At 51.3% G+C, this 27,864-nt stretch overlaps 15 protein-coding genes across 15 annotated transcripts; 5 read left to right on the top strand and 10 right to left on the bottom strand.

Annotated features, from left to right (window-relative positions):
• Positions 1-278: 278 nt before the first annotated feature.
• Positions 279-1,396, bottom strand: EI97DRAFT_435913 (uncharacterized protein). The gene is made up of 2 exons (XM_033798976.1): positions 1,169-1,396; positions 279-1,063 (listed from the first exon to the last, which is right to left on the bottom strand). Exons 1-2 carry the CDS (start codon positions 1,299-1,301, stop codon positions 678-680), a joined length of 519 nt encoding a protein of 172 aa, XP_033651028.1. The 5' UTR covers positions 1,302-1,396; the 3' UTR covers positions 279-677.
• An 862-nt stretch (positions 1,397-2,258) lies between these two features.
• On the top strand, positions 2,259-3,776 carry EI97DRAFT_460927 (phosphoglycerate mutase family protein; the record flags this gene model as incomplete). Its single annotated transcript, XM_033801152.1, has 4 exons — positions 2,259-2,291; positions 2,406-3,097; positions 3,460-3,533; positions 3,670-3,776. 4 exons carry the CDS (start codon positions 2,259-2,261, stop codon positions 3,774-3,776), a joined length of 906 nt encoding a protein of 301 aa, XP_033651029.1.
• A 305-nt stretch (positions 3,777-4,081) lies between these two features.
• On the bottom strand, positions 4,082-4,889 carry EI97DRAFT_503364 (uncharacterized protein; the record flags this gene model as incomplete). Its single annotated transcript, XM_033802780.1, has 1 exon — positions 4,082-4,889. One exon carries the CDS (start codon positions 4,887-4,889, stop codon positions 4,167-4,169), a length of 723 nt encoding a protein of 240 aa, XP_033651030.1. The 3' UTR covers positions 4,082-4,166.
• A 673-nt stretch (positions 4,890-5,562) lies between these two features.
• EI97DRAFT_444792 (uncharacterized protein) lies at positions 5,563-6,299 on the bottom strand (the record flags this gene model as incomplete). The annotated part of the gene is made up of 2 exons (XM_033799923.1): positions 5,563-6,137; positions 6,206-6,299. 2 exons carry the CDS (start codon positions 6,297-6,299, stop codon positions 5,563-5,565), a joined length of 669 nt encoding a protein of 222 aa, XP_033651031.1.
• A 471-nt stretch (positions 6,300-6,770) lies between these two features.
• EI97DRAFT_383389 (uncharacterized protein) lies at positions 6,771-7,220 on the bottom strand (the record flags this gene model as incomplete). The annotated part of the gene is made up of 2 exons (XM_033795907.1): positions 6,771-6,969; positions 7,015-7,220. Coding segments are annotated over 2 exons (405 nt in total), but the record flags the coding sequence as incomplete, so codon positions are not given.
• A 979-nt stretch (positions 7,221-8,199) lies between these two features.
• Positions 8,200-8,478, bottom strand: EI97DRAFT_348383 (uncharacterized protein; the record flags this gene model as incomplete). Its single annotated transcript, XM_033794813.1, has 1 exon — positions 8,200-8,478. A coding segment is annotated over one exon (279 nt), but the record flags the coding sequence as incomplete, so codon positions are not given.
• Positions 8,479-9,136: 658 nt separating this feature from the next.
• EI97DRAFT_452249 (Metallo-dependent phosphatase) lies at positions 9,137-10,638 on the top strand (the record flags this gene model as incomplete). The annotated part of the gene is made up of 5 exons (XM_033800399.1): positions 9,137-9,165; positions 9,216-9,339; positions 9,396-9,486; positions 9,543-9,723; positions 9,777-10,638. The coding sequence occupies 5 exons, from the start codon at positions 9,137-9,139 to the stop codon at positions 10,636-10,638; spliced, it is 1,287 nt and encodes a 428-aa protein (XP_033651034.1).
• Positions 10,639-11,178: 540 nt separating this feature from the next.
• On the bottom strand, positions 11,179-13,312 carry EI97DRAFT_460931 (uncharacterized protein; the record flags this gene model as incomplete). The annotated part of the gene is made up of 2 exons (XM_033801153.1): positions 11,179-11,195; positions 11,251-13,312. 2 exons carry the CDS (start codon positions 13,310-13,312, stop codon positions 11,179-11,181), a joined length of 2,079 nt encoding a protein of 692 aa, XP_033651035.1.
• A 723-nt stretch (positions 13,313-14,035) lies between these two features.
• EI97DRAFT_495900 (mitochondrial division protein-like protein 1) lies at positions 14,036-16,297 on the bottom strand. Its single transcript, XM_033802460.1, has 3 exons — positions 16,084-16,297; positions 14,416-16,029; positions 14,036-14,368 (listed from the first exon to the last, which is right to left on the bottom strand). Exons 1-3 carry the CDS (start codon positions 16,192-16,194, stop codon positions 14,090-14,092), a joined length of 2,004 nt encoding a protein of 667 aa, XP_033651036.1. The 5' UTR covers positions 16,195-16,297; the 3' UTR covers positions 14,036-14,089.
• A 140-nt stretch (positions 16,298-16,437) lies between these two features.
• On the top strand, positions 16,438-17,624 carry EI97DRAFT_403940 (chorismate mutase). The gene is made up of 3 exons (XM_033796520.1): positions 16,438-16,639; positions 16,687-17,338; positions 17,387-17,624. Exons 1-3 carry the CDS (start codon positions 16,569-16,571, stop codon positions 17,462-17,464), a joined length of 801 nt encoding a protein of 266 aa, XP_033651037.1. The 5' UTR covers positions 16,438-16,568; the 3' UTR covers positions 17,465-17,624.
• A 358-nt stretch (positions 17,625-17,982) lies between these two features.
• On the top strand, positions 17,983-19,578 carry EI97DRAFT_435920 (Lethal(2)neighbour of Tid protein). Its single transcript, XM_033798977.1, has 4 exons — positions 17,983-18,224; positions 18,272-18,550; positions 18,609-19,323; positions 19,379-19,578. The coding sequence occupies exons 1-3, from the start codon at positions 18,006-18,008 to the stop codon at positions 19,215-19,217; spliced, it is 1,107 nt and encodes a 368-aa protein (XP_033651038.1). The 5' UTR covers positions 17,983-18,005; the 3' UTR covers positions 19,218-19,323; positions 19,379-19,578.
• On the bottom strand, positions 19,225-19,690 carry EI97DRAFT_452254 (nucleic acid-binding protein; the record flags this gene model as incomplete). The annotated part of the gene is made up of 2 exons (XM_033800400.1): positions 19,225-19,324; positions 19,380-19,690. 2 exons carry the CDS (start codon positions 19,688-19,690, stop codon positions 19,225-19,227), a joined length of 411 nt encoding a protein of 136 aa, XP_033651039.1.
• Positions 19,691-20,420: 730 nt separating this feature from the next.
• EI97DRAFT_383246 (MFS general substrate transporter) lies at positions 20,421-21,987 on the top strand (the record flags this gene model as incomplete). The annotated part of the gene is made up of 4 exons (XM_033795901.1): positions 20,421-20,604; positions 20,658-20,886; positions 20,990-21,491; positions 21,574-21,987. 4 exons carry the CDS (start codon positions 20,421-20,423, stop codon positions 21,985-21,987), a joined length of 1,329 nt encoding a protein of 442 aa, XP_033651040.1.
• Positions 21,988-22,070: 83 nt separating this feature from the next.
• Positions 22,071-24,128, bottom strand: EI97DRAFT_435925 (aryl-alcohol dehydrogenase-like protein). The gene is made up of 4 exons (XM_033798978.1): positions 23,519-24,128; positions 22,869-23,233; positions 22,668-22,791; positions 22,071-22,604 (listed from the first exon to the last, which is right to left on the bottom strand). Exons 1-4 carry the CDS (start codon positions 23,728-23,730, stop codon positions 22,154-22,156), a joined length of 1,152 nt encoding a protein of 383 aa, XP_033651041.1. The 5' UTR covers positions 23,731-24,128; the 3' UTR covers positions 22,071-22,153.
• Positions 24,129-24,547: 419 nt separating this feature from the next.
• EI97DRAFT_435926 (peroxisome assembly protein 12) lies at positions 24,548-26,263 on the bottom strand. The gene has a single exon (XM_033798979.1). It carries the CDS (start codon positions 26,049-26,051, stop codon positions 24,639-24,641), a length of 1,413 nt encoding a protein of 470 aa, XP_033651042.1. The 5' UTR covers positions 26,052-26,263; the 3' UTR covers positions 24,548-24,638.
• Between the last annotated feature and the right edge of the window lie 1,601 nt (positions 26,264-27,864).

Consider the following 27,864-nt stretch of genomic DNA (forward strand, 5'->3'; position numbering starts at 1 on the left):
GGGGGGGCAGGGGAAGTAGGCAATTATGGTGGAAAAGTAGGGATCTTATGGTGGAAGGAGTTGGGGTGGTGAGTGAGGGTGCATTTGTGGTTGTTGACCCAGTGGGTTGGAGGAGCAGGCGAGGGAGATGGGGAGGAAGAGGAGGGAGAGCACAGACAGCAGTGTTTTAAGTATCGCGGCTTAGAATGTGGGAGAATGGGAAAGTATAGACAAGGTAAGCCAAAGAAAGAAAAAGAATGTGTACTCAGTACGCAGGCCACTGGCGTTCATGAAGGATACCTACAATACCTACGTAAATATATATATCCATCGACAATACATGCAAACTACACTAGGGAACTCCCAGAGCCTTGCTTTTTTGACAACCAACAGCCCGCTCTCCTCATCCAAGTTAACATCCTTCGCCTCGCCTACTCTGAATCCTGGATATATATGAAGGCCCTATATGCATGCCGTCCGCTTTCTTGCGTGGGAGGTGCTAGGAAGCGAGAATGAAGCGTATGAGATGCGGGCCTTGAGATAACGTGCGCGAGCTTTGTTGTTAAATAGGTGTTTGCGCTCGATTACGCGTGCGGTTTTGTATGCGAAGGCAGTGCTGGGTATCATATACACTCCCTTCTTAGGGTCCCTTCTCCTCCTCTCCCATCTGTCCACGGGTAGACTCCCACAACCTCCATTCACTCCCCCTTCCCTTCCCTCCTCCCCACTTCCTCTCCCTCTTCGTCCTCCTCCGCATGCACCGCCTCCGCAAACCCAATCCACTCCCTCACCCCCCTCACATAAACATCCTCCCCCTCATCCACCCTCCCTCCATGGCCCCACACAACCACCTCTTCGAACTCGCCTATCCGCTCCGCTATCCTAACGTCCACCTCTTCAATTTCCTCCTCCTCCTCATCGTCTTCTTCTTCCCCTGCGTCTCTACTCTGTTCACGGTGTGAGCGTTGCGGCTCGGGAGGTAGTTGTTTATCAGTGATATTCAATACCGCGCCGGTGTAGTTTGCGGGTAGTGCGAGGGATGTGCCGTGCAGGTGGCGGCCGCGAAAGTAGGCGTGTAGGGTCCCTTGGGGTGTGTTAGCATCCGCATATATTACTATAATTACACCAGTCTCCTATCTCTGCCTAGAATTCAAATTGCTGAATTGTTGAATCGGCAATGTGAACGTACCGTCTTCATCCTTCTCAGGCGTCCAGTACCGCTGTGGATCGTTTATGGGGCCGTCGTGGTGGATGCGTGCGGGGAGGAGGTTGGGGGTGTATTTTTGGGGGTTGGAGGTTGAGGGGGTTTGGATGGAGAGCATTTTGGATAGTTTGGTGGTGATTTGTTTGTTGTCGGAAGCAGGGTAGGATTGAGAGCGATTTGGAGGATTGGTGAGTACTGGGTTGTAGATGGGTGATGGAAGAGTGGGAAGACGCGTTTGACGCGGTGACGCGGTTGCGCGTGAATGTGCACGGACCGCTTCCACATCCTAGACCTGACATTCTACAGGAATTGCTACGGTTTGGTGTTCTCGCTTTGACAGTGATTAGATGCGGAACTGTCTTATCGCTTTTTGAGACTGGCAAATCGCAAACAGTGACTCCTATATAAGATGCGTGAGTTTGTTTGCCTATCTCCACCTGATGATTATAACACCTGCTAAAGTAGAAGAGTTCTATCTGACAATATACTGGGGTATACTCTTTGACTAAAGGCTTCATTACCGTCCTAATGCGTCGAACCTCGCTGCTGACTGGTGTCGCATGAGGTATCGATTTTACATTTCTCCATTTTGATGGGTTTGACGCTACCATGGAATTTGCCGTCCCCGTACAGACTTCGAACCAGCGACAACCTTTGACCTTGGTATACGACCTCCACGTGATGTCAACTGACTTTGTAGACTTTCTCATTCGACTTAACAATTACATTGAAGGGTCATTGTAGGAGTGACGAAAGGGTTCACATTGTGTGAACGTTCTTCAATGAATGTTTCCCTTTCAATGTGGTCCGAGTATGGGAAAACAACAATGACGGAAATACCTCAAGCGAGCGACGTTCCCCAGTGACGAACTGCTGCAATGGACGACATCCTTCATACCCTGAAGACCGAGACCTATATATGCAACCCCTCGTACCTACGAATCCAACCACAACCCCACGCACCAGTCGCTTATCGATAACGATTTCCCAAAGCCGAGGCACATATAAAACGACTCAACCATCACAGTGCACGATAGAGTAAACCTCACTTCAACTGCTAACCTCTAGTTTCAAGATGTTGGAGACGATATATGTCACTCGGCACGCGGTAAGTCGCACATCCATGCGCTCTTCTGCCCCTTCCACGGCGAATCTCGCCATTGCAAGGGGTTCATCATCCCCTCCTCCTTCCCTTTCAGCACTCCCCACTAACAGGTTACAGTTCCGATCAAACTTCACTGTGGACCCCAAGACCGGCGTATACACAGCCAATCCCCTCCCTCCCACAGGCATCCCAACAGATGTCCCACTGACGGCCTATGGCGTCCAGCAGTCCGAACAGCTAGCAGACTACCTGTGCCAGATTGACCCTCCCGTCGACCGCATCTACTCCTCCCCTATGTACCGATGCATCCAAACGCTGCAACCCACCGCCGAGCGCCTCTTCGCCCAAGGTAAAGCGGGCGGTAAGATCCGCGTCGATCACGGACTGGGCGAGTTCTACGGCAAGGCGTTCTTCGAGCACCCCACGCCGCCCGATCTCAAGGTACTTCAACCTTTCTTTGACTCTCTTGACCATGAGTACGAGGGCCAGTACAAGCCGCATGCAAAAGGCGAGATGATCCTCGAGCTGCACGAGCGCGTCAAGAACGCCATTTCTCATATCATTGAGACTTTGGACAAGGACCCCGAGGGTCCCAAGACGTTGCTGCTGTGCACACATGCTGCGACCATGATCGCGCTCGGCCGCGTTTTGACTGGGAAGATGCCGGAGAATCTCGACGAGGATGATTTTCAGTGCTACACGGCGTCCTTGTCGACTTTCAAGCGTAAGTCGGAGGCAACGGTGGGTAATTGGGAGTGTGTGGGGAATGCGGAGACGCATTTCTTGTCTGCGGGCGCAGAGCGCGGATGGTAAGTTTTTCTTTTTCTTCCTTGCTGCTGTTTGCCCCATTTCTCAGTTTTGGCTTTTCGTTCTTTCTCTTTCCCCTTTGTTTTATCTTTTCTCTTCTCTTCCCTTTCCTCTTCTTTTTGTGGTCACAGTGGTCTTCTTTCCACTGTTCTCTTTCTTTTCGTCGTTCCAAAGTCATTATTCAAGTCAATTTTCTCACCTGTCAACTTTCTAGGACTTTCTGGCACCATCGAAAGGACTGCCGCGCACGAAACTACCTCGTCGAGCCCAGTATTTCCACTCAAGTCGACGCATAGACTTTTCCTCATATGGCTATCTAACTGGTCACTGTTTCGAACGGATTACTGACGGTTTGATCCTCCAGGAAATTCAACGGCGAAGAAAGCTTCATCATCGATTTCGATACCCCGGAACCCCAGCCGGCACCCGTGCAGGGGCGTGAGTCACCGAAGCTATGACCTACCGCCTTCACAAATGACTCTGGGATCGAGCATATGTCCGAAGGAGGATCCTATCTTGAGGTCTGTCCAAGTGAGTTTCCATTGGAGGGAGCTCGTGTGCTGATGCTCTGCAGTGGAGGCCAGTAGGCTACAGTGGTTGGATTCGAATACGCAGGTTTGCAAGACGACTTTGGCGTGGTGCGGAAGTCCAAGCATAGACCGCGATACCCCTTCCCATTGATCGTCGTGTACAGGTGTTCGTCTGAAGACAGGAAAAATCTCGAGGTTCCGATTATTCAAACCAATATTTATTATCCATTTTACCTCTATCTTGACACCTTGTTGAAAATCTTTTAATCTCGCGATAGGGGAAGCCATGCGAAATGACTGATTATATCCACCCCGTTTTCGATTACAAGTAATACGTAGCGAACAATGATGACAAAGAAGGTTCCAGGATTGCCGCATACCGTCAGCAATATTATAACCTGTCTGTAGAACAGAGGGAAGAGAGTGAATCAGGCAACCGAGGGTATTTCTTGTTTAGACCGTTTCGCGTCGGGTACACTGTCTTGTGACTCCCACATCAGAATTGCCTTAAGGAATATGGAGATATCAAGGACCTACAATTTTATGCGTATTTGAAGTTCTCCTCATCTTCCTGATGACCTCTTTCCATACTCTCATCATCAGACTCGTAACCCGGTCCATAACCATCCTCCGGACGACGCCAAGCGTTCACACAAACCGTCTCATCGAAGACTATATCTCTCGTCACCAAGGTGAACATCTTTGGGGCATCATAATATCGCAGTCCATGAGCTCGTACAAGGTCCGAGCAGGGTGCGCAGGTTGGGTCTGCCTTGCGTGGATGCAGTGGGCACGGATTCCGATACCCCGGTTCCCCCGAGTAGAATCCCAAAAAACCCTGGACTGTCAAGTCCGCCCCCGTGCGTTGATAGTGGAAGCCATCTTCCACCTCCTGTTCAGACAACACCTTGATCTCGACGAAACTTCTGACAGCGTCGAGATACCGCTTCTCTCGTATCCAGTCGCGCAGGTCCCAGAGGCGGAAGTGATCCGCTTCTACTTCGAGTTTGTTGTAGAGGGCGTAATCGAAGCCCGCTTCCTTTGTCCAAAACAGGGGAAATTTGGTTGGCCGCCGCATGAAGGCCACGATGTGTTTGAACACGTCGGGGTCCGCGTCAACAAAGTAGGATCCATCCTCCTGCATGTCGCTGTGGTCGTCGCATTTGGCCAGCAGCTCTTCGAAGTACGGAAAAAGTTGAAGTATAGCCTTTTCTATTCTGTATTTGAAGTCCTGGACGTTGAGGGTAACGAAGTGACGAGGCATTCTGAGGTCCGATGTGAAGCAAGTTTAGATGAGGACAGACATCTTAGATAGAGAGCTCCTTCTTGAGGTTCCGGGTGATGGTCCTTAGCAATTCTCAGCTGAGTTTGGTGAATGGGAAAGTTGGAGATGCTGCAGAACGCGCGGGGTTTTGTATTCGAGCTGTGAGGGGTTGTGTGAGGTATCATCGGCCCTTCCGTAATGCTAGGCGTAAACGATCTCGATGATGCTGGCTACATGTGATTGTTAATGATGCCATTCTATGCTGTTTTCCTGCCTTTAGAAGTTACAGCAACATCATGGTAAATATCACCATCTTAGCTTTGTTGCTCATTGATCGTAGCACAGTGAGTCAAGAGGACATCTTACAAGCTGTGAAATCAGCGATGTAACCATATCGGAGTTAGACGGTGAATATACCTTATACGACGTCTCTTTCACACTTGTGACAGACAATCAACCCTTGATCGCCTTCTTTGTGCTCATCATGTCGTCTCACCCCTACGCGTTCCCAATTAGTCTCTCCATAGCGAAGTGGCGACGAGAAGGTCCGATTGGCCGTGTATATCTCCGAGAGCGCTGCCTGCCGGAGAGATGCATGCGTAACAGCTAAGTCGAACGCATCTCCGCTAGGGAGAGGGGGCGGCACGACCTCGGATCCGCCAAACTTTCGAGACTATCCCCTTCCTTGTCGTGCAATCCTTCTTTCGGCGATACTTTTGCCCTGGGATCCCGGCATAAGGGATGCAGGATGCATACTCGGAAAAGGCAGCGGAGTCGACGGAACTTGGGACTGGGGCGTAGGAGGCGAGGTTGGTAATACAATTGCGCCCGGATACGGGGAATGCGGTGATGGTGGGACTGACGAGGTGGTTGCACTGAGAGCAAAAGAGGAATGGCTTGATGAAGGTTTTGGTTGCCGGAATATGCTTCTCGGCGGAGAATATATGCTCTCGGGGCCAATGACGCGGAGTTGGGATGTGACGGGCGAGAGTTGGGCCTGCGAAGCGGGTTCTACACCTTGCTTTTTAGTGGACGAAGGTTGGTTGGATGAACGGTTGTAGACTGCCTGTGAGGAGACGTTCGCATTTGTCTCCGGATGTGATTCGAGTGGAGGTGACGTTTGTCGACGTTGTTCAGAAATCGGAAGGCTCCCTGATTCCTCCCGAGTATCAGGAGCCAAATCAGTGGCATAGTAACGTTGGCCGACTCGAAATGGCAAATGTGGCCTTTTTGAATGGAAGACAATCTCTACTTTATGTTGCTGCCAGGCAGGCGGGCATCCGCAGACCTCGAGCGGACATGTGCAGCTGACACACCTCTGGAACCATTGATTTCAGTATAGGGCCGATAACGTTCTTCCTGCACGCCACTCCGTGGTGTAACTTTCGGACTGATTGCTGACGATTCCATGATGTTGCTGGATGATGGCTTTGACAAAGTTGATTGACTCGATTGTGCAGGATTTTCTGTTGGAGGAGAAGGACTAATAAGTGATGACTGCTGCGGCATACTCTTTAAGTTGTGGAGAGGACACTAGAGACCGGAGAGATGGACTCAAGCCAAGCCGGCTCGTCACGGTAACGGTCGGTACTGTAGACTCCTAGGTCCGAAGGTGCTGTCTTGCTGAGCTGAGAATAGAACGGCGTCGAGAGAAACAATCTGTGGAACTGATTTTGATTAAGTTTTGATCGAAGCGCGTCGATCTCTTGCTGATATGAGGTGCATAAGAACGCAATATGGTTTCCGGGATCGCATGCAAGGTCCTGTATTTTGCAAAGAGCTCATGAAGATCTCATAAGATGGAGCATATTTAGGCTTCTGAAACTAGACATTTTTCCATCGAGGTTTAGTCCTAGGAGCACCTGATTCTTGCGAAGAAGATCATTGCGGGGCGTTCAAAGGCTTCCTGACCACCATAAGCGCGAGAAAACATGTATACCGTTTTAAGTCCTCACCTGATGGAACTAGATTGATTTCCACATCTAAATCTTCCGTGCATCCGGGATCTTTTACGAATCGTCCAGTTCTGAGTAGGACTTTCGATGGTAGAAGCGAGTTCATTCCATCCGGTAGCGTCGCCCTGCGACGTCAGTTAATGTATCTAGGGAGTAAACTCAATAAATACCTCCTGTCTGCTTCGAGCTTGAGCTTCATACGCCGGTAATCTGCAACATCGTACACAATGTGGATGTCGAACATCTCCCGACGATGATGGCCCAAACAAAGCATCACCAGACCACCAATTGCTGCCCAAACAAAATCTTTACCATAGAAGAAGCTCTTGATGTAGCGTGCTGCCGCTACGAAGTTCGGACGAAGAGGACGCTTAACATCAGACGACTTCGATTCCGGCTGTTGGATTCGTCCACATCGCAGTCGTCAAACCTTTACCCATTTCCGCAATGGGATGGGAAGTGTGTATCCGGACGTCCGGACCAACCTATGTGAAGACGAAGGGTCGAAACCAAGACGGAAGGTTCGAAGAAGCGATTTCGAAGGCATCGCGGATGTCTGGTCCGGGGGTGAGTTGGTTTACAGAATTAAAACTTCACCGTGCTTCGAGGGCTACGCACGTTCACGAGGCAGTGACTAGCCTTTGTTGTAAGCGCCGCATGAGGCTGAAGCAGCTGCGGGTCCTCCATTACACAGCGGCCATTTCAGCTGTGAGGCTTACCGATTTGGTGGAATTCAATTCAAGAGGCAGGCACAGCCGGCCAAAGCCATGGAATGGTAGCTATGTGGCTGGATGACTTATCACCTTGAGATCTGCGTACGGAGCTGGGTTATCTGTGCAATCCGGTCAGTCTTACGCTGGACAAAGCATGCAATATACCACACGCATACTCACAGTGCAGCGGCACATTCCCCAATTAAATGCTGCCCCCACGCATTGGCTCTCAACGAAAAGCATATTCCCCGACAGTATACCCCCTTCTAATCGAAACTGATGGAAAGGAGAGCTGATTTTGCTGGAGAGTATCCATGCAGAAGCGATAAGTGCGCGATGCCTTCCAGAGAAACGGCTTACTGTCTGGATGTCGTGAACCCTGAATTCTCTATGATTTGTACAGCCTGTGCTCTTTTCGAGTAGCAGAATATTGTATACATATGGTACATGTGGAGCCCCGATGCCTTTATGCCGTCGAGTTCTTGTGGTGCTCGTTGCGCGTCGCTGTAGCAGTGCCGGAACTTCTGTCAGACGGGTTCTTCTGACGCCTCCCGTTATTGTCGCTTTCATGTCTTTCCGCTACCTCTCCGGTCCATTCCTTCGCAACCTCACAACTTCTTTTTCCAAATTCGACTCCTCCACCTCTGCCTCTTCGCTATCCTTCCTAATACCAAGAACCTGCCCAATCAGACCGCCCGGCTTTGGCACAGGGCACTCTCGTTTTGGCACCTTCCAATCCTCAATCTCTTGTTTGATTCTCCGCCGCTCCTCGCTCATGACATCGTTACAAGTCTCTTCCCTCGGTATCCTCCTCCGTCTCCTCTTCCCTGAGAACGCATCTGGATCTGTAGAATCTGCCATCACTCGCGGGTCAACTGGACAAGGTAGAATGTGAGGCGTCGCGACGACGAGGAAGGATACTGCGAGGGTCGTGGTGAAGAGCGAGGTGGTCATTCGTGACCGGGGGTGTAGGTGCGGAGGCATGTTCGGCTGTCCGACGGCATCACTGGGCTCTGTTTTGGCGGTCAATGTTCCGTCTAAATGCAATTGAAGGTCGAATAGAAGCGTACGGGCCCAATTGAGATGCCTGGAGCAGGTTCTGGCGTTATACAAGGGCAAACGCCCGTGGTGGAGCTGTGTTGCGAAGTGGGATGCTTCCACACGTCCTCTGGAGCTTCCTGCAATTGGTATGATTTCACTGCTGGATTATTGACCAATGACTTGGCACCTTGAGGATCAATCATAGCCTAAATTCCAGAACGCTAAAATTTGAAGCAATCATTAGTCATGTATTAGAAGGCGCACGTGAAAGACCGACCGCCAAGATCCCGTCCCGAGCATCCCTGTCAATCAAAGATCCGACGACAGTTGATGATTACTTGGAGTTGACGCCGACAGTCGAAAGTCGCCGCTGTCAAGCTTCCATCCCAGCAACAACTACTCTTCCCCACGGGCGCCTAAGTTCAAGTTCTTCGACCCACTCCCATTATTACATTCTATTTGCGCCGCAAAGCCACATCTTTATAGGAATCATTTACTTGAGTCGGGCTGCGGAGCTTTCGCCGCCCAAGTGGCAGCCATGAGTATCGGCGGCAGCGACCTCGACAAGTACAATTTCCACCCTTACCTGCGCCATACAGATTCTAATTCTCTAAAAGAGCTATCGCACAGCTTCGCGCCTGTCGTCCGATACCCGAGAACCAAGTCCGCGAACTCTGCTACAAGGCGCGCGAGCTACTCATAGAAGAGGGGAATGTGGTGGGGGTGAATGCGCCGGTGACGGTACGTTATGGGCCTGTGCGAATAGGACAATAGCGGCTGACGTTTTGGTGCTATAGATATGCGGCGACATACACGGCCAGTTCCATGATCTCATGGAGTTGTTTCGTGTTGGCGGCGATGTACCAGATACGAATTACCTGTTCATGGGTACGAGACCATTGGACAGCATACCGTAAGCCGACATAGGTACTGACTCTAAGTAGGCGACTTTGTGGACCGTGGGTTCTATAGTCTAGAGTCCTTCCTCCTCCTTCTCTGCCTGAAAGTTCGATACCCAGACCGCCTAACCCTCATCCGAGGCAATCATGAGTCTCGACAGATAACAACAGTATATGGGTTTTACGATGAGTGCCTTAGGAAGTACGGTAGTGCAAACGTCTGGAGGTATCTCAGCCTACGACCATATCCCTCGTCCTCCGCATCCTAACACCGTCCAGATACTGCTGCGATGTTTTCGACTACCTCGCCCTGGGCGCCCTCGTCACGGGCGCCTCGACCTCCTTAACGCCGACCGACGGCCCCCTCTCCGACACTCTCAACGCCGACACCCTCCCCGACCCGGACGCTGAGCTCGAAATCGAAACCCTCAGCTCCACCGGCGAAATCATGTACCGCTACGCCCGCAACTCCTCGCCCCAAGCATCCTCCCAACCCACCTCTAACCCTCCCTCCTCCCCCAACGCCTCCACAACGCCCTCCCGCGTCGGCGCCGCAGGCACAGGCGCCACCAGCTCCGCAAACGGCTCCACACACAACGAAGGCGGCGCCGTCCTCTGCGTCCACGGCGGCCTCTCCCCGCTAATAGACAAAATCGACAAAATCCGCCTGCTCGACCGCAAACAAGAGGTCCCCCACGAAGGCGCCATGTGCGACCTCCTCTGGTCCGACCCGGACGAAATCGACGGCTGGGGCCTCTCTCCGCGGGGCGCTGGATTCCTCTTCGGCGCCGACATCGTCAAGCATTTCAATCATCAGAACGACCTCAGCCTCATTGCTCGGGCGCACCAGCTCGTTATGGAGGGGTTCAAAGAGATGTTTGATAATACCATTGTGACGGTTTGGTCGGCGCCGAATTACTGCTACCGGTGCGGGAATGTCGCTGCGATTTTGGAGCTGGATGAAGATGGCTCCAATGAGGGGTATGTGAGGAGGAGTAATGGGGATGCGGGGAGGTTGAAGGCGCCGTTGGTGCAGAAGAGGTTGGAGGGTCCCGGGAGGAGGTATCGCGTGTTCGAGGCGGCGCCACAGGATAGCAGGGGGATGCCGGCGAAGAAACCTGTGGCGGATTATTTCTTATGAGGGATGAATGGCTTGTTTTCCTTCGGAGAACGTATTGGTCCGTTTGGCTGGGATTCGGGCATTTGACATCGAGCGATTAAGCGAAGGTGCGGACTCTAAGCTTTCAGAGGGTGGACTTGGGTCTTTTCATGAGCGACGACGCCATCGGGATCTTCGAAATATTTCATTGCTACAAAGCGTGGTATTTGGGGAGAAGGTTCAATGCTCGATACCCGATCTCTTGATCTGTTTGGGACTTGTGTAGGCGCGTCGTTGGTTGGAAACGGTTTCTCGAAGGAGTTCGGCGAGGCTAATGGTATATATTCATAATGGAGCACGGGAGTTGTGTTTAGATTATAGAGGAGAGAGTCTATACTCCGAGCTATATTGGATGCCTGGAATAAATACTTCTTGGACTATCGATAGATCGGATTAACAGTAACCGCGCCATGCTCGAGTTAGTGAGGAGGATAACATAAGGGAAATGGCTAAATAGAAGGAGTCTTGCCCCTCAGTTGTTCAGGGCATATTACAGTAGAAAAGGCAATCAGTCACCAATGATCAGAAGTTCATCAAATCTGTCAATCGTCAGCCATCCTCGCTCGCTGATACCCAACAGGATCAAAGACTTACCTCTCCCAAAGAGCGCTCTCTTACTCCAATCCATAGCTAAAAGACATCTAGTCCTGAAACTCACCCCCTGAGCGAAATATATACTCCTCCACAGATACACCGCCAACAACCCGCCACTAAAGTTCAAGCCGTTGATATCGAAAATCGCCGCATTCCCAATATACGCCAGCGATCCCAGATGCTTGTAGTCAAAAGGCTTATATGTCGCATCATCCAGATCGCCGTACTGGACTTCATTGAGCGCCATTCCAGGGGTCGCCAGGGCGATTTTGTTGAACTTGCGGCCGAGGTATTGGCCTTGCTGGTGGGCACGTTGTGCCGTTGCGGGCAGAGAGGTGAGTTTGGAGTCGATTTGCAGAAGGAGCTCTCTAAGCTCCCCAAAGTCCAGGGTGCCGGATTTGTCTTTGTCATACTGGGAGAAGAGTTTGTCCAGGCGACGGAGATGGTCCGAGGCTTGTGGGAAGCGTTGCTTGACGCGTTTGGCGACGCCCCGCCAGTCGGAGTAGGTGAGGTGCATGTTCTCAGGGTCTTTGCCGCGTTCCCATGCGAGCGTGCGAAGGAAGGAGACGATATGGTCGGAGATGTTGTTTTGGACTGTCGCGCAGTCTCCGATGGCATACACGCTGCCTAGTGGTGCGCCAACCAGGCGAAGGTGGGTGTCGGTCTCGAGGGCGTGTTTGTTGTTTTGACCTTCTAGTTTTGCTGCAATTCGCTTGGAAAAGTCGGTTTGAGAGACGCCAGTCGACCAAAGACAGAAGCCCATGGGAATCTCCTTTGTGACTACCTTTCCGTTTTCGTCTTTTTGTGTGAACAGAATCCTGTCAGGTTCGACCTCCTTGACGCGCGCGTTAGTCTGGACGTCGATTGAATCATGAGCGAACCGGGCTTCGGCATATTTCGAGAGGGCTTCGTCGTAGGTGTTCAGAATGTGACCGCGAGATTGAATGACATGGACAGATATCTCATTTCGCAACAATCGTGGGTAATATTTATGGAGGTCTTCGTTGAGCATGTCGTAAAGCTCTGCGGCGAATTCGACGCCGGTCGGGCCTCCACCGCACACTACGAATGACAATAACCGACGTCTTTCTTCGTCTGTGGTGGTCGGCAAGCATGCTGTCTCCAGATTGCGAACGACGGCGTTTCTGATCATTCGCGCATCACTGATATCTTTGAGAAAATGGCAATTCCCAAGGCCCGCGACTCCGTGCGGATTCGTGACTGAGCCGACTCCGAGAACTAGCTTGTCGTACGGCACATAGAAGTGCTCTTTCTCCCCATTCGCACCCACAGCCGATACCTCGACGAGCCTTTCCGTAAAGCACACGTCTTCGGCCATCGCTTTTATAAAGTGTCCCCTGACTCTCCTGACGATTCTGCGCACAGGCTCTACCAATGAACGTAGTTCCAGGGTTCCAACTGTGGCGGACGGCAGCATGGGAGTGAAGAGGAAGTGATTCGAGGGCGAAATCACAGTGACATGGTAGTCCCCTGGATTCAGTGTTTTCAGAAGTGCCACGCTTCCCCATCCGGTTCCGAGAACAACCAATCTGGGCTTCTCCTTAAGCTCTCTACACTCCGCGGATTCATCATCGTCAACGAAGGCGTCGACAATGGGTAGGTTCTTCGGCCCTCCTCTTCTAGGGTGTAATGCCAACTCTGACACAGGTATATCCCGCACATCTGCCCCCTCTTTGTACGTTGAAGCGTCGTAGATGAAGAAGGCGACGACAAGCGATCCGCTGACGACGACGAAGGTGCCGAGCATGGCCAGCGATCGAGATACGATGCGAAGCCATTTCGGCCTGGTTTTCGGGCTTAGGTTTTGGTTCGCCGCGGCATCTGAAGAAGCCGTCCGTCTCCACGATCGTACTATCAAGGTCTTTGGAAGCTGCGTGGACGTAGCCGGTTCAGGGCGCTTGGAGAAGGTACGTGCTCGGCTATTGCTGAAAGATGCTCGAAACTGAGTGACGGCTGCGCGGGGGAGCTTGCGCTGTGTCAAGCCCACTCTGTAGGACCCATTGGCAACGTGTGCTAGGGGCCTGGCAGCCCGCAGGATCATGACCACCGACCGTGGCAGAGAGCGATGGGAGGGATCACAATCTTTGAATGGACGTGTCAATTGGCGAGTTCGGCGTGCCGTCAAGCTCGAGTAGTCATGTAGAGCGGGATAACGATGAAAAACGAGTGTCCTCCCAGATGTCTCTGGAATATGTTGGTGTCGCACACAAGTTGTGGGTGCAATGACGTAGCGGTGGTCGAAAGATGTGGCTGAGGCTGCTGACTAATGTGGCTGATCTTTCTCAACTTGCCCAGGTGTTCGGCGCGACTTCGAGGGTCCTAACAATACACAGTTTTATATATACTCGTGGATATGCAGACGCATTACGCAGCATTAGCTCTTCATTAAGAGGCAAGAAGAACTTAGATGCGGATCCGAGTATCCGCAGCCGGAGGCTTCGCCGCAAACCACGGCTACTACCTGCTTATTGAAATAAAGCTCAAAGTGAGAGGTTCTGGTGTGACTGAGCTTGGATCCGCGGCCGTTTCTGCATATTTATATCAAGCTTATTTTAGTATCCAAAAGAATGGACCCGCGGCCGTTTCATTGGAACAAGACCCTTGATGTAAGCCGCGGCCGCTTGTTCGTATGTCTCAATGACGATGATATTATCAAGAAGATCCGGTGCCTTGCATTCGAAGGTGGCCTTTCCAGCTGTGTTGACTCACCCTCTCATGACGAGAAGGACAGTTAGTGGAGTTGGATATGAGATTGCATATGACGGGCAACCTTCAAAAAGGGATTTGTTTATATATTGGTATATACAACGAGTTACGCTCAACAGGACCACACACCAACAGCACCGTTCCTACGGCCCTCCACCATGTAGCCTTCCTTGATCCGTACTTTCTCAATAGTCGCTGCCAATGTCGTATCTTCATCGTCTGCGCCCACCCCAGGACCGCAGTTCCAGTGTCTTCCATCGGTCTTGTCGTAGACCTTGACCACGTCTTCGCCAGCTGCAGCAACTATGCGACGGGCATCAAACATCATGCTTGTGACGGGATGATCGTAGGCGTAAGCATCATATATGGAGCCGGTTCGCAAATCCCAAATCTGTGGAATTCAGTCACTATTCATGCTGTCATGGGAAATCGACTTACGCGAATACTGCGGTCCAGACTGCCTGTGACCAGATGCACGTCATCAAACTGGAGAGCAGTCACTGGACCAGTGTGCCCGACGAGACTGCGATGGACCTGGCCACTTCGCAAATCCCAAAGGCGTACCATTCCATCCGCGGTACCACATGCCAATGCGGCATCGAAGACCTGGAGTGCGCCCACGAAATCGGCGGATGCGTCGGTAACTCTTCCCGTCTGCCGCCACGGATCATTTGCATTTGTGTTCAAAGCTGCCGTCGCCTGCGCTGCGGCCCATAGCACATCGAGTGTTTGTACACATCTGCCCTTGACGAGATCCCATTGCCTCAACGTCTTGTCCGCCGAGCCGGAAACCAACGTGTTTCCCTTGAAATGCAGAGCAGTCACCTCTGCAACGTGAGACTCGAGACAGAAGAGTGGGCAGTCTTGCATTATGGTCGGAGGCGGTGGGGGTGGTGCGTCTGAGGAGTTCTCGAATGCCAAACCGTCGTCATCATCGTCTCTCCCGTGCGTTCGGTGGTCCAAAGGAGCGTATTCTGCTTTGCTCAGGTCCCATAGACGGATGGTGGCATCCATGGATCCGGTGGCAACGATGTTATCTTCCACTTGTAAGCAGCGCACTGAAGACAAGTGACCCTCCAGAAGTCCAATACACCTTCCTGCGCTCAAATCCCATACTCGTACAGTATCGTCTAGCGCTGATGTAACGAGTGTTCCCCAGGGCACGTCAAAGTCCAGTGCGGTAACTATATCGGTATGCGCTTCCAACTCTTTGATTTTTGACCCAGGTTCAAGGTGCTCGTGAAGGATGGGCATGGATACCCTCCGCATCGGCCTCCGACGTTTCGATTTCGGTGACGGTAGCTTCTGATATATAGACTCGGACATAAACTCGTCGGTAGCCTCCTGCCGCTCTTCTACTGACAGAGGACTCTCCGGAGATTTCGGGGCCAAGGCCGCAGCATCTTCCAGCTCTTCCTGGAGGTCCTCGATCTTATTTTCCACCTCCAGCAAATCCTGCTCGATTTCCGCCTCTTCAAGCTCCAAAGCAGCTAACCGGTCTAGGACAATCTTGCGCATTGTGTTTAGGTTCGCGATCTTGTTGTCTATCTCGTGTATTTCCGCTGCACACATGTGCTTTCGCACGCCCATCATCTCCAGCCGGTGACTCATGCTATGTTTCTGATTCTTCAGCTTGACCATCGAAGGCGGCGCTGATGGGGCTTCCTCCTCCCTTCCCTCCCCTAAAAGTTTCTGCCCTCTTCCATTATGTTTGCCATATGTTTCCCTACTAATACTCTCCTCCGGCAACGAGGCCTGAAAGCCTTGGAAAAGAGAGTACGCATTATTATCCTCTGGAATGTTTTCAAGAAGCTCGTCGGGGAGGTATGATAAGGCGCGCTGCTGGATCTCTGGCACGGATATTCGGGAGCGCACCAAGTCGCGAGGTGTCGTTTGGGCGAAGGAGAAGACGGATCGTTGCAGGACTGGGCGCCGGAGCTCCCTGTGGAGGTCGCCTAACGCGTTCTGATAGTGTTGACTGACACTGTCGGCTCCTATCAAGCTTCCCGCGGTTGCTGTTACCTTGCGCCCGAAGGCCTGGAGCTGTCTGGTCTGTGTCATGGTTTAGGTGTGACAGCTTCTCCGCAAATAGTAACTGACACTCACATCTGAGAGACCGAGGAGGCTTGAGTCGTCATCCTCTGTCGGTGACCTTGGCCGAGGGCTGGTAGACCTGCCTCGTCGTGGTGGCGAGCCATTGCCGGTGGACGAGGCCATGGGGTTACGAGAGAGCACGTGGTGACTAGTAGAATACCATCCTCGAAGGGTGCAAAGTCAATCGCGTAGGATAGGATATGTGGAAATGGAGCTCAATGCCAGACGGCGCGTAACGTGAATGGGGATATGTTTCTTCTAAGGTTGGTGGAGCACATTTCCAAAAGCAGAATGCGGCTCCTGCACCGCGGTACCCCGGACGTCATCCGAACTTCGGGGCCTCGGGAGAGCTGCTCGCGGCTGCCACAGCTTTGTCAGACATGCCGGATGGCTGCTTTACACTTCACATACCGTAATTCCTTCATAAGGGAGCATATATTGCTTAGTTCTCGCTGCCACATACCTTGAACTTCTCATTTCACTCGTACCTTGCTACAATGGACGCCGCGATCGACCTCTCCGACGCCTCCAAGGCGCTAGATCTCGCAAACATCCGCTTCCAGCTCATGTACAGGACCGCTCTGATTGCTGTCAAAGCCATGCTGACTGGACCAGCCGGTTAGAGGACACGATCACCTTTCATCTTATTGAGCGCGTCCAATTCGCCTTGAACAAGACGATATACCAACCAGGCGGAGTCGACATACCCGACAGTTCCCTGAGTCTGATGGACTGGATGCTCCGCGAGCAGGAACGACTCCAATCGCTGGTTCGTCGATACCAGTCACCGGACGAGTATCCTTTCTTCCCCGACGTCCTACAAACACCGATTCTGAAGCCGTTGAATTATCCAAAGATCCTACACCCAAACAACGTCAATGTAAATGCGAAGTTGAAAGAAAGCTACATCCATCATATCCTTCCCGCAGCATGCGCGCACCCGGATCGGGAAGATAGGGGCGAACAGCAGGAGAACTATGGATCCGCAGCAACCTGCGATGTTCTGTGCCTCCAAGCTTTATCGCGGCGCATCCATTTCGGAAAGTTCGTAGCCGAAGCGAAGTTCCAGAAAGAGCCGGAGCGATTCGTCAAGCTTATCAAGGCAGAGGACAGGAAAGGCATCGATGAGGCTATCACCGATGCCAAGGTGGAGAAGAAGGTACTCGAGCGGTTGAGATTGAAGGCGAAGACTTATGGCACGGATCCGGAGTTGGGCTCTGATGGGGAACCCAAGGTAAATGCCGACGCAGTGGTGGCCATGTACAAGGTTAGAGCGCCGATTTTCAGATTCTTGACCAACGCTAATCGTATACAGGATTATGTCATCCCTCTTACCAAGGAGGTTGAGGTTGAGTATCTTATGCAGCGGCTGGAAGGTACTGAATGGGCATGACTAAAATCATAGAGCACACATGGTTATGTGTTTGAGAAACAATAGACCTGCCTGGATAGAAGGGCGAGGAGAGGGTTTTCATTGTTCATAGCGATTTGGGTATAGAAGCAAGCACCGCCCACGGGAGAGGTGTCAATCTATAGGACTTTCTCATTCCGGCATCTCTTCTTTTAACAACCAAACACACGTCGCGTGACATAGGTGCGTGAAACATCTTACTGTTTGAGATATGAAACCACTGCGAACAGATATCGAGTTCACCACGTGACACACTGGCTCCTCCTTATTGAAGGTTCCTAGGAGACTGGAACCTCAATCCATCAACAACACCACTGCTCACAATCAACATGAATTTCATTAATCAAGGGCTAGACATAGCCACGAACCCAAAACACACGCGATGGATATACCCTCTTCTGCTATTAGCAGACGCAGCGCTTTGCGGAGTAATAATAGAAAAAGTCCCCTGTTCGTGGCTCTTCAGCAGCAAATTGTAGAAGGCTGACGCGTGGCAGACACAGAAATTGATTGGAGAGCATACATGGAGCAGATTGAAATCTACCTTAAAGGAGAAAGAGACTATAAGAACATCGTGGGATCCACGGGTCCTCTTGTCTATCCTGCCGCACATGTCTTCATTTACCGAATCTTGTACAGCCTCACGGATCAGGGGCGCGACATCCATACTGCCCAATACATTTTCGGGCTCCTTTATCTGCTCACCTTAGCAATTGTTATGCAATGTTATCGAGCCGCAAAGGTTCGTAAAGAATCACTCAGTTTGGCCCTTGCGCTAAGACCCTTTAGGTTCCCACATATGTCTTTCCACTGCTTATACTGTCAAAGCGGCTGCATAGCATCTTCATGCTACGCTGCTTCAATGACTGTTTTGCTGTCCTGTTTCTGTTTTCGGCAATCTACTTCTATCAGAAGAATAGTTGGCATCTGGGCACGTTCCTCTACACCACAGGCCTCAATGTAAAAATGAGCTTGTTGCTGCCTTTGCCTGCTATTGGCATACTTGCTGTACAAGCCTTGGGTTTCAGAGAAGCGATCACCCAGGCCATGATCATTTTCCAAGTCTCGGTAGGTGCAGAGATTTATGGCCATGCTCTCTGGATCGAGGACATTGACACAGATGCAGATCGGGTATGGCTATCCCTTTCGCAAAAGGGCGCCATCATACTTTTCTCGCGCTTTCGAGCTGACCAGGGAATTCCTCTACAAGTGGACGGTCAATTGGAGATTCGTTGATGAGTCCACCTTCCTCTCGAAACCTTTCGCAATCGGCCTCTTGGCGGCCCATGCAGGACTTCTGATTTGGTTCGCAACGACAAGATGGATCAAGCCCTCTGGGCGGTCACCCCGCCAGTTCCTCCAGCTGCTGCGCAGTAATGAACCCCGGGATCAAGACGACATTGCCAGACGGGTGAACCCGGATTTGATAATGACGACTTTGTTAACGGCTACAGCTATCGGCATGCTGTGCGCAAGATCGCTCCATTACCAGTTCTATGCTTATATTGCTTGGACCACCCCTTTCCTACTCTGGAAGGCCGGTTTCCACCCTATCATCCAGTATGCCCTATGGGCGGCCCAGGAGTGGGCATGGAATGTGTATCCGAGTACTCCTGCGAGCTCAGCGACAGTGGTCGCAGTCCTGGCTATCACGGTTTTCGGTTCATGGTGGGGGACGCGGGGCGAGTTCGCGGACGTTGTTGACGGCACCGAGGTCCACGAACACGCTGATTGATAACCCTTCAATCCTCGTCCGAGTCTGTCGGCGGCAGCTTTCCAACTGTTGACTCCTCGTCATCGCTATCTTCAGGGTACGTCGATTTCTTTGCGAACTCTTTCGGCCTGTTATCTGTCAACACCACTGTAAAATACCCAATGCGCCAGTGCGCGTAGTTACCAATATCTCATTTTCCTCCATTCCTTCTCGTCCCGTACAATATTCACAATCTCTCCATCGAGTTTATTCCGTCTCTCTGCCAGTGCCGTCGTATCGACGACAACGTAGCTTCCTCGCTTTATCCATATCGTCGATCGAAACTTTTCCGCAAGCTCGACGAGCACAGGCTTTCCTCCAGGCAGTTCCGCCTTGTACAGATTATTCCCAGCGGCTTTAACGATTCGAGCTATGACTTCTCCATCTGAGAGCGACTCTGGAGGTATCAGAGTATGTTCGACCGTAGCCAGGAGGTCGCGTTTCGGGCGGGGCATTTTTTGGCGGGGGTGACGCTCAAGTCAGTACAGTGAGATCGCTCCCCAGAGCCCCTCGCGAGACCTCACACTAGGTCGCACGTGACTATGGACTACCACTCAATAAGGAAATGCTTCCTTGTTCTTCCATCTAGGCTTCTCGAAAAAGCGAAATGGTCAGAGAACAGAATTCTCTCAGCAAAGCGAAGGCGGATTGATTGCTGTTTTAGATCCCGTCGATAGCAGCTTTCTTATCGAGTCTACAGCGCTACCGCTAACAAAGATCGGACCATACGCATGTAGTGCAGTAAATCGGGATACCGTTTGGAGTTTGCTGGTAAAAGTGAGGTCAGTCATTGACTCACTTGCATATGGGATTATTCAGCAAACCAAGTACCCACCACGATTTATCTATTCAACTTCGCACTAGTTCTCTTCGAACATTGATTTCTCGAATCCTACTATCATATACAAATAAGTTGGCGGCCGACCAGTTGAGCCATACAGACGGATACTCAATCATTTTTTTTATCCATTTGACATGTCCACATCAGCATTTCATGGGCTCTTTCGCATCCAATCGGCGCCAGAGCCAATACCGAGTCCAGCAGCAGCTCACTCTAAGGAAGGAAAGCAGGCTCTTCAGGCTCCAGAAACCATTAGACTGGGAGACATTTCCACTCGAGTAAACAACGATGGATTTACACATGCCTTGTCAAAAGCCCGAACTGTGGCGGAAATCCCAACAAGTATGCAGGCTCCACTGCCATCAGACCGCTCACGAAGCTTGCATGAATTGGAGATGAGTAGACCGCCGTCTCCAACTATGGAGGATACGTTCAGTCAGATGCAGACTTGGAATGATCCACCGGTGAACAAATGGAGGATCTTGAGCTGTTGTCTGATATATTTCGGAAATGGGCTGAATGATAGCGGTATGTTGATACCTGCCTCTTGCCCGACGAAGGTCCAATTCTCACATTTATAGCGACTGGCGCACTAATCCCGTATATGGAGATTCATTATCATATCGGCTTCGCCATCATGTCACTTATCTTCGTTGGTCAGGCTGCGGGGTTTATCCTAGCAGCTTTCTTTAACAACACCATCCTAAGCAAGCTTGGGAGAGCGAAGATGCTCATGGTTGCTGAGGTGGTCATGATAGTGGCATACATCATTCTGGTGTGCACTCCTCCCTATCCTGCAGTGATCCTCGCGTAAGTAAACTCTTGTTTTCTGGTTTTAACAGGAAGAACATCTCAGCTGGAACATTGCGTCCCTTACTTTCACATATCACAGGATTGTCATTAACGAATGCAGGTTCTTCCTCCTTGGATACGGCATGGCTATGACTCTGGCATTGAACAACGTCTTCTGTGCACACATACATCCGGCGTCAGTCGTCCTTGGAGCAGCCCATGGCAGCTACGGCATCGGAGGAGTCGTTGCACCAATTGCAGCTACAGCACTGGCTTCACAAGGGACATTATGGTCGCGATTTTACTTTTTCCCTCTCGGACTTGCCACGGCCGCCATGGCCTTCGCCGGTTGGGCTTTCTGGGGATACCAAGAAGATACACACCAGACTCTTCTGAGCTCCGCCGAGCTAGATGCAAGTCGGGAGGGTGTTGAAGAGGCACCAGTGTCGAAGTTCAAAGACCTAAAACTGGCGTTGAAGAATCGGTCTACTATCTTCGGAGCCCTCTTCATCTTTGCCTACCAAGGAGCCGAAGTCTCTATTTCCGGATGGGTCATTTCCTTTCTGATCAACTACAGGGGCGGTGATCCCGGAAGTGTAGGATACGTGACAGCAGGCTTCTGGGTCAGTACTCTTCAAACGATTGCTACTTTCCTCCCATGTCCATGCCCTCATAGTTGATTGCCTGGGCGCTAACTGCTTACAGGGAGGCATCACCCTCGGTCGCTTCGTCCTCACCTTCCTGACGCCCTACATCGGTGAACGCCTCTACGTCCTCATTCTCGTCCTCGGTACCATGGCCTTCCAACTCCTCGCCTGGCTCGTTCCTAACATCATCACCAATGCCGTCGCCGTCGCCGTCCTAGGTCTCCTTCTTGGCCCCGTGTACCCCTGCGCCAACGCACTCTTCATGAAACTCATGCCGAGACAGGTGCAGACGACTGCTATGGGGTTCATTGCTGGCGCGGGAAGTTCGGGAGGGGCAGTGGCGCCGTTTACTACTGGTATTCTGGCCCAGGCGGTCGGGACGTATGTATTGCATCCCGTTTGTTTGGGACTTTATGTTGTTATGCTGAGTTGTTGGGTTGCGTTGCCGAGGGTTGGAAAGAGGAGTGAGTGAGGATATGGTTTTGGGACAGATACGGATGTGTACATAGGGATAGCCGTGGGAGCTGATTGAAGCTGTTTGTCGGATTCTCCTAACAGTTCGTAGTAGTCATCATTTCATGAACACGGGTCTAATGTTCGTATATTTAAAGCCTGAACTTTCCTCTCTCTCTGACGCATTACAGCCCATGGGGCCTCACCGGCGCCTGATGCGGCACACTATCCAACGGCCCCGCAGTCTTCAACAACCCAATATCACTACTGGTATTCCTAGTGCTCCACTTGCCGCCACCAAACTGGAACAAAAAGTTCATCGGGAATCCAACCTCGAAATCGCTGGCCGCCTCAATCTCATCAATCTCCTCATCACTCAACTGCAACCCCAGGGCTTCAATGTTCCCCTTCAGATGCTCGACCTTGCGGCCTCCGACAATGGGGAAGACATACGGCGCTTTGTGCATGACGTAGGCCAGAGCGACGGACGTGATGGCGGTGTTCTTCTTGCTGGCGATTTCTTCGAGCCTCTCGGACATCTTGATTTGGGATTCCGTGGGCGGGACCATGCTGCGGCCTTTTTCGTTGGCTTCGCGTTTGGCTTTCGTGGTGAAGTTGCCGCCGCCGAGTGCGCCCCTGGGGGTGTGTTAGAGGATTTGAGAAAAAGAAAAGGGAGGGGAAAGGGGGGAAAAGACGTACCATGGTGCTAGAGCCATGCCTTCGTCCCGAGCCATGGGAATGATATCTCGCTCAAAGTCGCGGGATGCGGCGCTCCACATACCCTGGTAGACGGAGAAGCCGCGGAGACCGTGGTTGCGGGCGTCTGGGAGGCAGAATCGTCAGTCCACACTGCCCAAATTCGGAAGTATGCGAGGAGATGGAGGAGACAGAGAAACATACACTCATTCGCCTTACTGACGACCCAAGCGGGCGTATCACTGATGCCCAAATACAATACTTTACCCTGCTGAACCAAATGATTCAAGCTCTGCATCAACTCGGGCACACTCGTCGTAAAGTCCCACCAGTGCACGTAGAGCAGGTCGATATAATCCGTCTGCAGTTTCTTCAAACTCGCCTCCAGGGACACATGCAAGGATTTCGTGTGGTTGCCCGCATAGTTGGTCTTTTGACGGGGCGGGTTCCGCGGGTCAGGGTAGCAGGTGGTGAATTTCGTGGCGAGGACAATTTGGTCGCGGTTTTTGCGCGAGGCCATCCATTCGCCGATCCACTGTTCGGATTCTTCGTTTTGGTAATTGTTGGCGCTGCATTTTTTGGGGAGTTGTTAGTGTTTGTTCATAAAGTCGTTGTAGATGTTGATTGAGATGGCACAACCATCGAGATGGTTGCAGTATGGAAGCAGAGCTACATCGGAATAGCTCGTGTGGGGCAGAGTAAAGATAGATGCGGGGCCTTTGCAACTCCCACTAGTACGGGGACCTGACGTATGCTGAAGCTGTGTATGCAGCGCTCCCACAACGGAAATAGCTGGTTCGCGATTGCGGAGGAATGAAAGGAGAATATCATAATGAACGGATGGAACAACTCACGTATCAATGAAATTCCCTCCCTGCTCAAAGAAATAGTCCAAAATCTCGAACGCCGTCGCCTTATCGCACTTTCCCATGAAATCCTCCCACGCCTCGCCAAAGTTCATTGCGCCGAGGCATAGGGGCGAGACACGAATTCCGGCATTTGGGGAGAGGACGCGGTGGAATTCTAGGAGCGACTTGGGCTTTGGGGGATTACCGAAGGGAGACATGTTGAAATCAATTCAGCCGAGCAAAGGTGCTGTGAGAAGAGAGAGATGGATTGATTCTTTGGAGGGAGCGACTTCAACTTCCCTTTATATTAACCCGATACCCATGATGTCGCTCGTCCGCCAATTGCTAAACTCCGGGTGGTAGCACCCACCGGAGTGATGGAGCTCGCACGAGTTGAGTTGATGGGGCATGTTCGGCAATTCTACACAGGGAAACAAGGGAGGGGCAAGTGATGTGGAACGGCGATAGGAACAGCTAGGATAGTTTGGCAAGCTCAAAGGTCGAGGAATCGAGCATTGATCCCCTCCCTCGCGTTATGTTAGTCGAGTCGAAGAGCGTGTCGTAAAAAGCCGTTCAACTCCGAGACTGCCGGAATTTCGGTGTTTTGACATCCGACGGCTAGACGTCCCTCCGACTCTTGCTGGAGGAGATGATGGTTATCGTGCTGTGGTAGTTGGGTACATGAGGTGTCCGTAAAGCCGTTAAACTCCGACACTGCCAGAGATTCGGTATTCTGACATCCAATCCGGACAGGCGCAAGGTAGATTGATTGGTTGTCTCTCGTCAAGCGGATTATACATTATCTTTCTAGCTCTTACGTCGCAGCTCCCATAATTCTTCGATAAGTGCATCACATCCGCAGGTTTATTCGGACCCTGAGGTGCGTCCTCAAGAGAAAGAAGAATGGCCCTTTCATCCTACATAATGCATAATCACCTTTGGAAGACCTCAGCCACCGTCCGCATATCAGAGAAAGCAGACCAGGCGCAGCCAGTAAGGGTATAGTTGATTCGAGGACGACGAAATGCTTGTGAGCCCTAACAATACCCACAATGCTTATTAGTACGGCGTCGTAGTTTTCGTACAAAGATTTGACCTGAAACTGAAGGATCACAGTGGTTCCTCCTTACACGACCACTCTCCTCAAAGCTTCAGTTCCTCCAAGCACTCTCCTGCCAGTCACTGCATCTCTGCCTTTCCCTGACTCCCAGCGGCCCTCCCGACTACCTTCTTCTTTCTCCCAACCGTCTTCTTCCTCCTCGTCTCCCTCGGCATCTTCTCGCTTGAAGGCTGCGGCGCCCTCCATGAACGCTACCTGGCGGTCATGAGTGCCTTCGACCCAGTGGTGAATACAAGTGTAGCAGTATACGAAGCCAGTCGGTGATGCGGTAGGTGTTGTAATGGTGTTCCCACAAATCGGGCAGAGGTGGGATGTCGAAGGTGTCGGATACGGGACGGTGAGAATAGGGAGGAGAGTAATGGAAGAGATGGGCGGCTCCGGTTTCTGCAGCTTCTCAGAGGCAGTAAGGCGTTTATCTTCTACCCCGGCGGATTTAGGCTGTGCTTTGGAGGTTTTCCTGGACATATGGAGAAGGTTCGGTAGCACGGGCGGTGGGAGCTCGATATTCTCTGCTGCCCGTCGCGAAAGCTGGCGCGCGAAATCGGACGCGTGCCACCATTCCAAGAACTTGAGTGCAAATATGCTCGTCGGTAGAAGAATGCGTAGCGACGAGAGTAACCGTGGGTATACACTTCTTGCCATATTTCTCGGGCTGAAGATCGAGCCACCCTCGCCTGGTCTGGCCGGTCCTAATTTGGCCGGCTGAGTTGCTATTTCAATAGCCTTGTGGTCTGCCTCTCCTAATCTCCTTATCCGTGTTCCAATAAGCCATAAGAAGGGGGAGTGGTATTTTGAGCCATCGAATAGATAGGCCATGTTAAACACCAGCATCGAGAAGTAGTATGCTGCGTTAACACTGGGATACACTTTCCGCAGGAACCACTTGTAATAAAACATCAACCGCTCTTTGACGCTTGCTCCTGGCCTCAACCCATCTCGGTCGCGATTGTAGCCCGCGCCAAGGATATTCGCATGCGCTGCGTGGATATCGTAGCTCTCGTCCAGCTTCCGCTTGATGTATGGAAGTCCCACTAATACGGCCAAATTACGCCATACATCGGCACTTTTCAGCTGCACTGCTTCCCTGACAGAGTCCGAAGCTCCTAACTGTGCCCTTGGTATTTCCTCATTCTTGGTCCGAAGAACTCGCGCTCGCTTCAAACCGTAGAAGTTCTCTGTGAATGAACCTCCATATGTCTTCAAAAAGTGGCGCTCAACCAGGAGCATAAGAAGTGCGTAAACTTCATCGAAAGAGTTGAGGATCGGGAGGAGGTAGCGGGGATAGCGGTGCGTGGAAACGGCGAGGATGTAGCGGAGGGAGGGAGGAAGGAGTGCAGCCAGTTGCTGTTCCGAGAGGAGTTCGAAGAGGGATGGTTTCAGCTCGTCCAGGCCACTCTGGAGACTCGACATGAACTCCATGGCGGCGTGTCGAGCGTGTAGTGAATGCTGGGGAGCATTGCTGTATTCGAGTTCGAACAACGGGAGTTGGAGTTGCCCATCTGAGCCGAGGCTTGAAGTCGGGAAGCTGTCACTTCTTGGCGTGTTGAATGGTCCGTGCGGTGAGACGTCCTTTCATGTGGTGAATGCCAACTCGACACCTTGGAAATTGCCATTCCATTATCCTGGCCCCAAGCACTAAATATCATTAAAAAGGCACTTTAATTATTCTTAATGTAATACAGATGCAGTTAAGGCATTTTCCCGTGAGACTGATGGCCAGCGAATTAGTCAACGCCGCCATCAAAGTAGGAACACTGGGGTATATCGGTAGGGAAGCATGGAAAAAGAGTAAAGAATGTGTGTTTTCCTGCCAATAAGATAGGCTTGAACTGTAAGGTGGCCTCGAAAACTTAATAGTCGCTCGATAGAAAGAAATGAAAAGTATCAAGAGACATCTGAACGCTGCAACGCAGATGAAGGTCAACCACCAATCACCGCCATTGTCAAGTTGAACATCATTTCACATGATCCCAATACAATAAGAAGCTCCAGTATTACCTGGTCGAGAAACTTTCCCTAATCACCATCCTGCCTGCGTTCTGAGAAATTAGCATGATCCCTTACGCGATCACGCGGTTCGTCCATCTCACTCAGAGTCTCCTCCCTATCCGCCTTCATCCTCTCCATGATAGCTAATCTCGTTTTATAAACCTGATACACTGCTTCTGTCAACGAACTAGCACGCCAAATGTATCTGGGAGGGATGAAGCAAACGCCAAAAAAACGAAATGGAAGGAGAAATGCTTACCATTCTGCGTGCACCGCCTCTTCCTATTCCACATCTCCTTCCCGCGGAAGAAGCTCCTAACTTCGCAGTAATTTCGATATTGGCCCTTGACCATTGTTCCCGGATCTAGTAAAGAATTACAGTATAGTATTCGTTAAGGCGTACTTGCGGTGAAGCAAGTAATCTAGATATACCTGAACCCTCGGCGTAAACAACTAGTGTACGTAAAGTTGGGGCCGAAATAAAATAGCCAAGAGCTTAGTTCTTGCGAGGATACTTATACTTGAGTCAGTGACTCTCACTACCTGGCTCCTGACAGCTAGTATCCACGTCTGCGCACCTAGTGTCTAACCATTGACTCTTAGCACCTAGCCCATGACTCCCATTACATAACAACTTGACTAGAATAGGTAAATCTACTAATGAACAAGGTAGTCCCAAGCTTAAATGGCTTGGTGGAGCCGATTACACACGTCCTACAAGGGAAACTCCACTTTACAGCAGGCTATAGACTCGATTTATTGACTCTTTACTAAGGGGAGCAAACCTATGCCATACAGGAAGATCTGAGGGGTTGTCGTGATGGGCTGAGTATGGCTCCGCGGCCGAACAAGATCTTGAATCTCCGTACAGAGAGGTGATGACCTGGCGCAGCTTGGGGCACCGTTCCGTCACTTGTGCAATATATTCATGCTTTCTTGATGACCGTCAGTAACCAAATATTGACTCCCACTAAACAAAGTCACCATTCAAAACCTTGCTCGTCATCGAAAACGGTTGTCAGTCATCTAGGTATGGTAATGGGCGGTCCGTGCGTCGTGACTCGGGCGGTGAATGTTCCACAGGACTAACAATCACAACGTGCAAAAGTATACAGTTGCAGATATTCAAATCCGTCATACTGTTAATATCTCTGCTTTATTTTAATATAGGGAGAAATATACGGATTGCCATGCGCTGCTCAGTCAAAAGAGTGCTACGAGACACTCATGTAGATAAACATAC

The sequence above is a fragment of the Westerdykella ornata genome (assembly GCF_010094085.1).
Source record: "Westerdykella ornata strain CBS 379.55 unplaced genomic scaffold EI97scaffold_26, whole genome shotgun sequence".
NCBI classification, from domain to species: domain Eukaryota; kingdom Fungi; phylum Ascomycota; class Dothideomycetes; order Pleosporales; family Sporormiaceae; genus Westerdykella; species Westerdykella ornata.

Bases quoted from the DNA above. Each gene is read 5' to 3' on its own strand.
- EI97DRAFT_435913 (XM_033798976.1), bottom strand. From the start codon at position 1,301: ATGCTCTCCATCCAAACCCCCTCAACCTCCAACCCCCAAAAATACACC. The intron at 1,064-1,168 runs GTACGTTCACAT...ACACACCCCAAG, and splicing joins GCCTGAGAAGGATGAAGACG to GGACCCTACACGCCTACTTT.
- EI97DRAFT_495900 (XM_033802460.1), bottom strand. From the start codon at position 16,194: ATGGCCTCGTCCACCGGCAATGGCTCGCCACCACGACGAGGCAGGTCT. The intron at 16,030-16,083 runs GTGAGTGTCAGT...ACCATGACACAG, and splicing joins GCCTCCTCGGTCTCTCAGAT to ACCAGACAGCTCCAGGCCTT. The intron at 14,369-14,415 runs GTAAGTCGATTT...TGAATTCCACAG, and splicing joins GTCTGGACCGCAGTATTCGC to ATTTGGGATTTGCGAACCGG.
- EI97DRAFT_435920 (XM_033798977.1), top strand. From the start codon at position 18,006: ATGGAGCAGATTGAAATCTACCTTAAAGGAGAAAGAGACTATAAGAAC. The intron at 18,225-18,271 runs GTTCGTAAAGAA...AAGACCCTTTAG, and splicing joins AATGTTATCGAGCCGCAAAG to GTTCCCACATATGTCTTTCC. The intron at 18,551-18,608 runs GTAGGTGCAGAG...ACACAGATGCAG, and splicing joins TGATCATTTTCCAAGTCTCG to ATCGGGTATGGCTATCCCTT.
- EI97DRAFT_435926 (XM_033798979.1), bottom strand. From the start codon at position 26,051: ATGGAGTTCATGTCGAGTCTCCAGAGTGGCCTGGACGAGCTGAAACCA.
- EI97DRAFT_435925 (XM_033798978.1), bottom strand. From the start codon at position 23,730: ATGTCTCCCTTCGGTAATCCCCCAAAGCCCAAGTCGCTCCTAGAATTC. The intron at 23,234-23,518 runs GTGAGTTGTTCC...CAAAAAATGCAG, and splicing joins GGAGGGAATTTCATTGATAC to CGCCAACAATTACCAAAACG. The intron at 22,792-22,868 runs GTATGTTTCTCT...TCTGCCTCCCAG, and splicing joins CGTCAGTAAGGCGAATGAGT to ACGCCCGCAACCACGGTCTC.
- EI97DRAFT_403940 (XM_033796520.1), top strand. From the start codon at position 16,569: ATGGACGCCGCGATCGACCTCTCCGACGCCTCCAAGGCGCTAGATCTC. The intron at 16,640-16,686 runs GTACAGGACCGC...TGACTGGACCAG, and splicing joins AACATCCGCTTCCAGCTCAT to CCGGTTAGAGGACACGATCA. The intron at 17,339-17,386 runs GTTAGAGCGCCG...AATCGTATACAG, and splicing joins CAGTGGTGGCCATGTACAAG to GATTATGTCATCCCTCTTAC.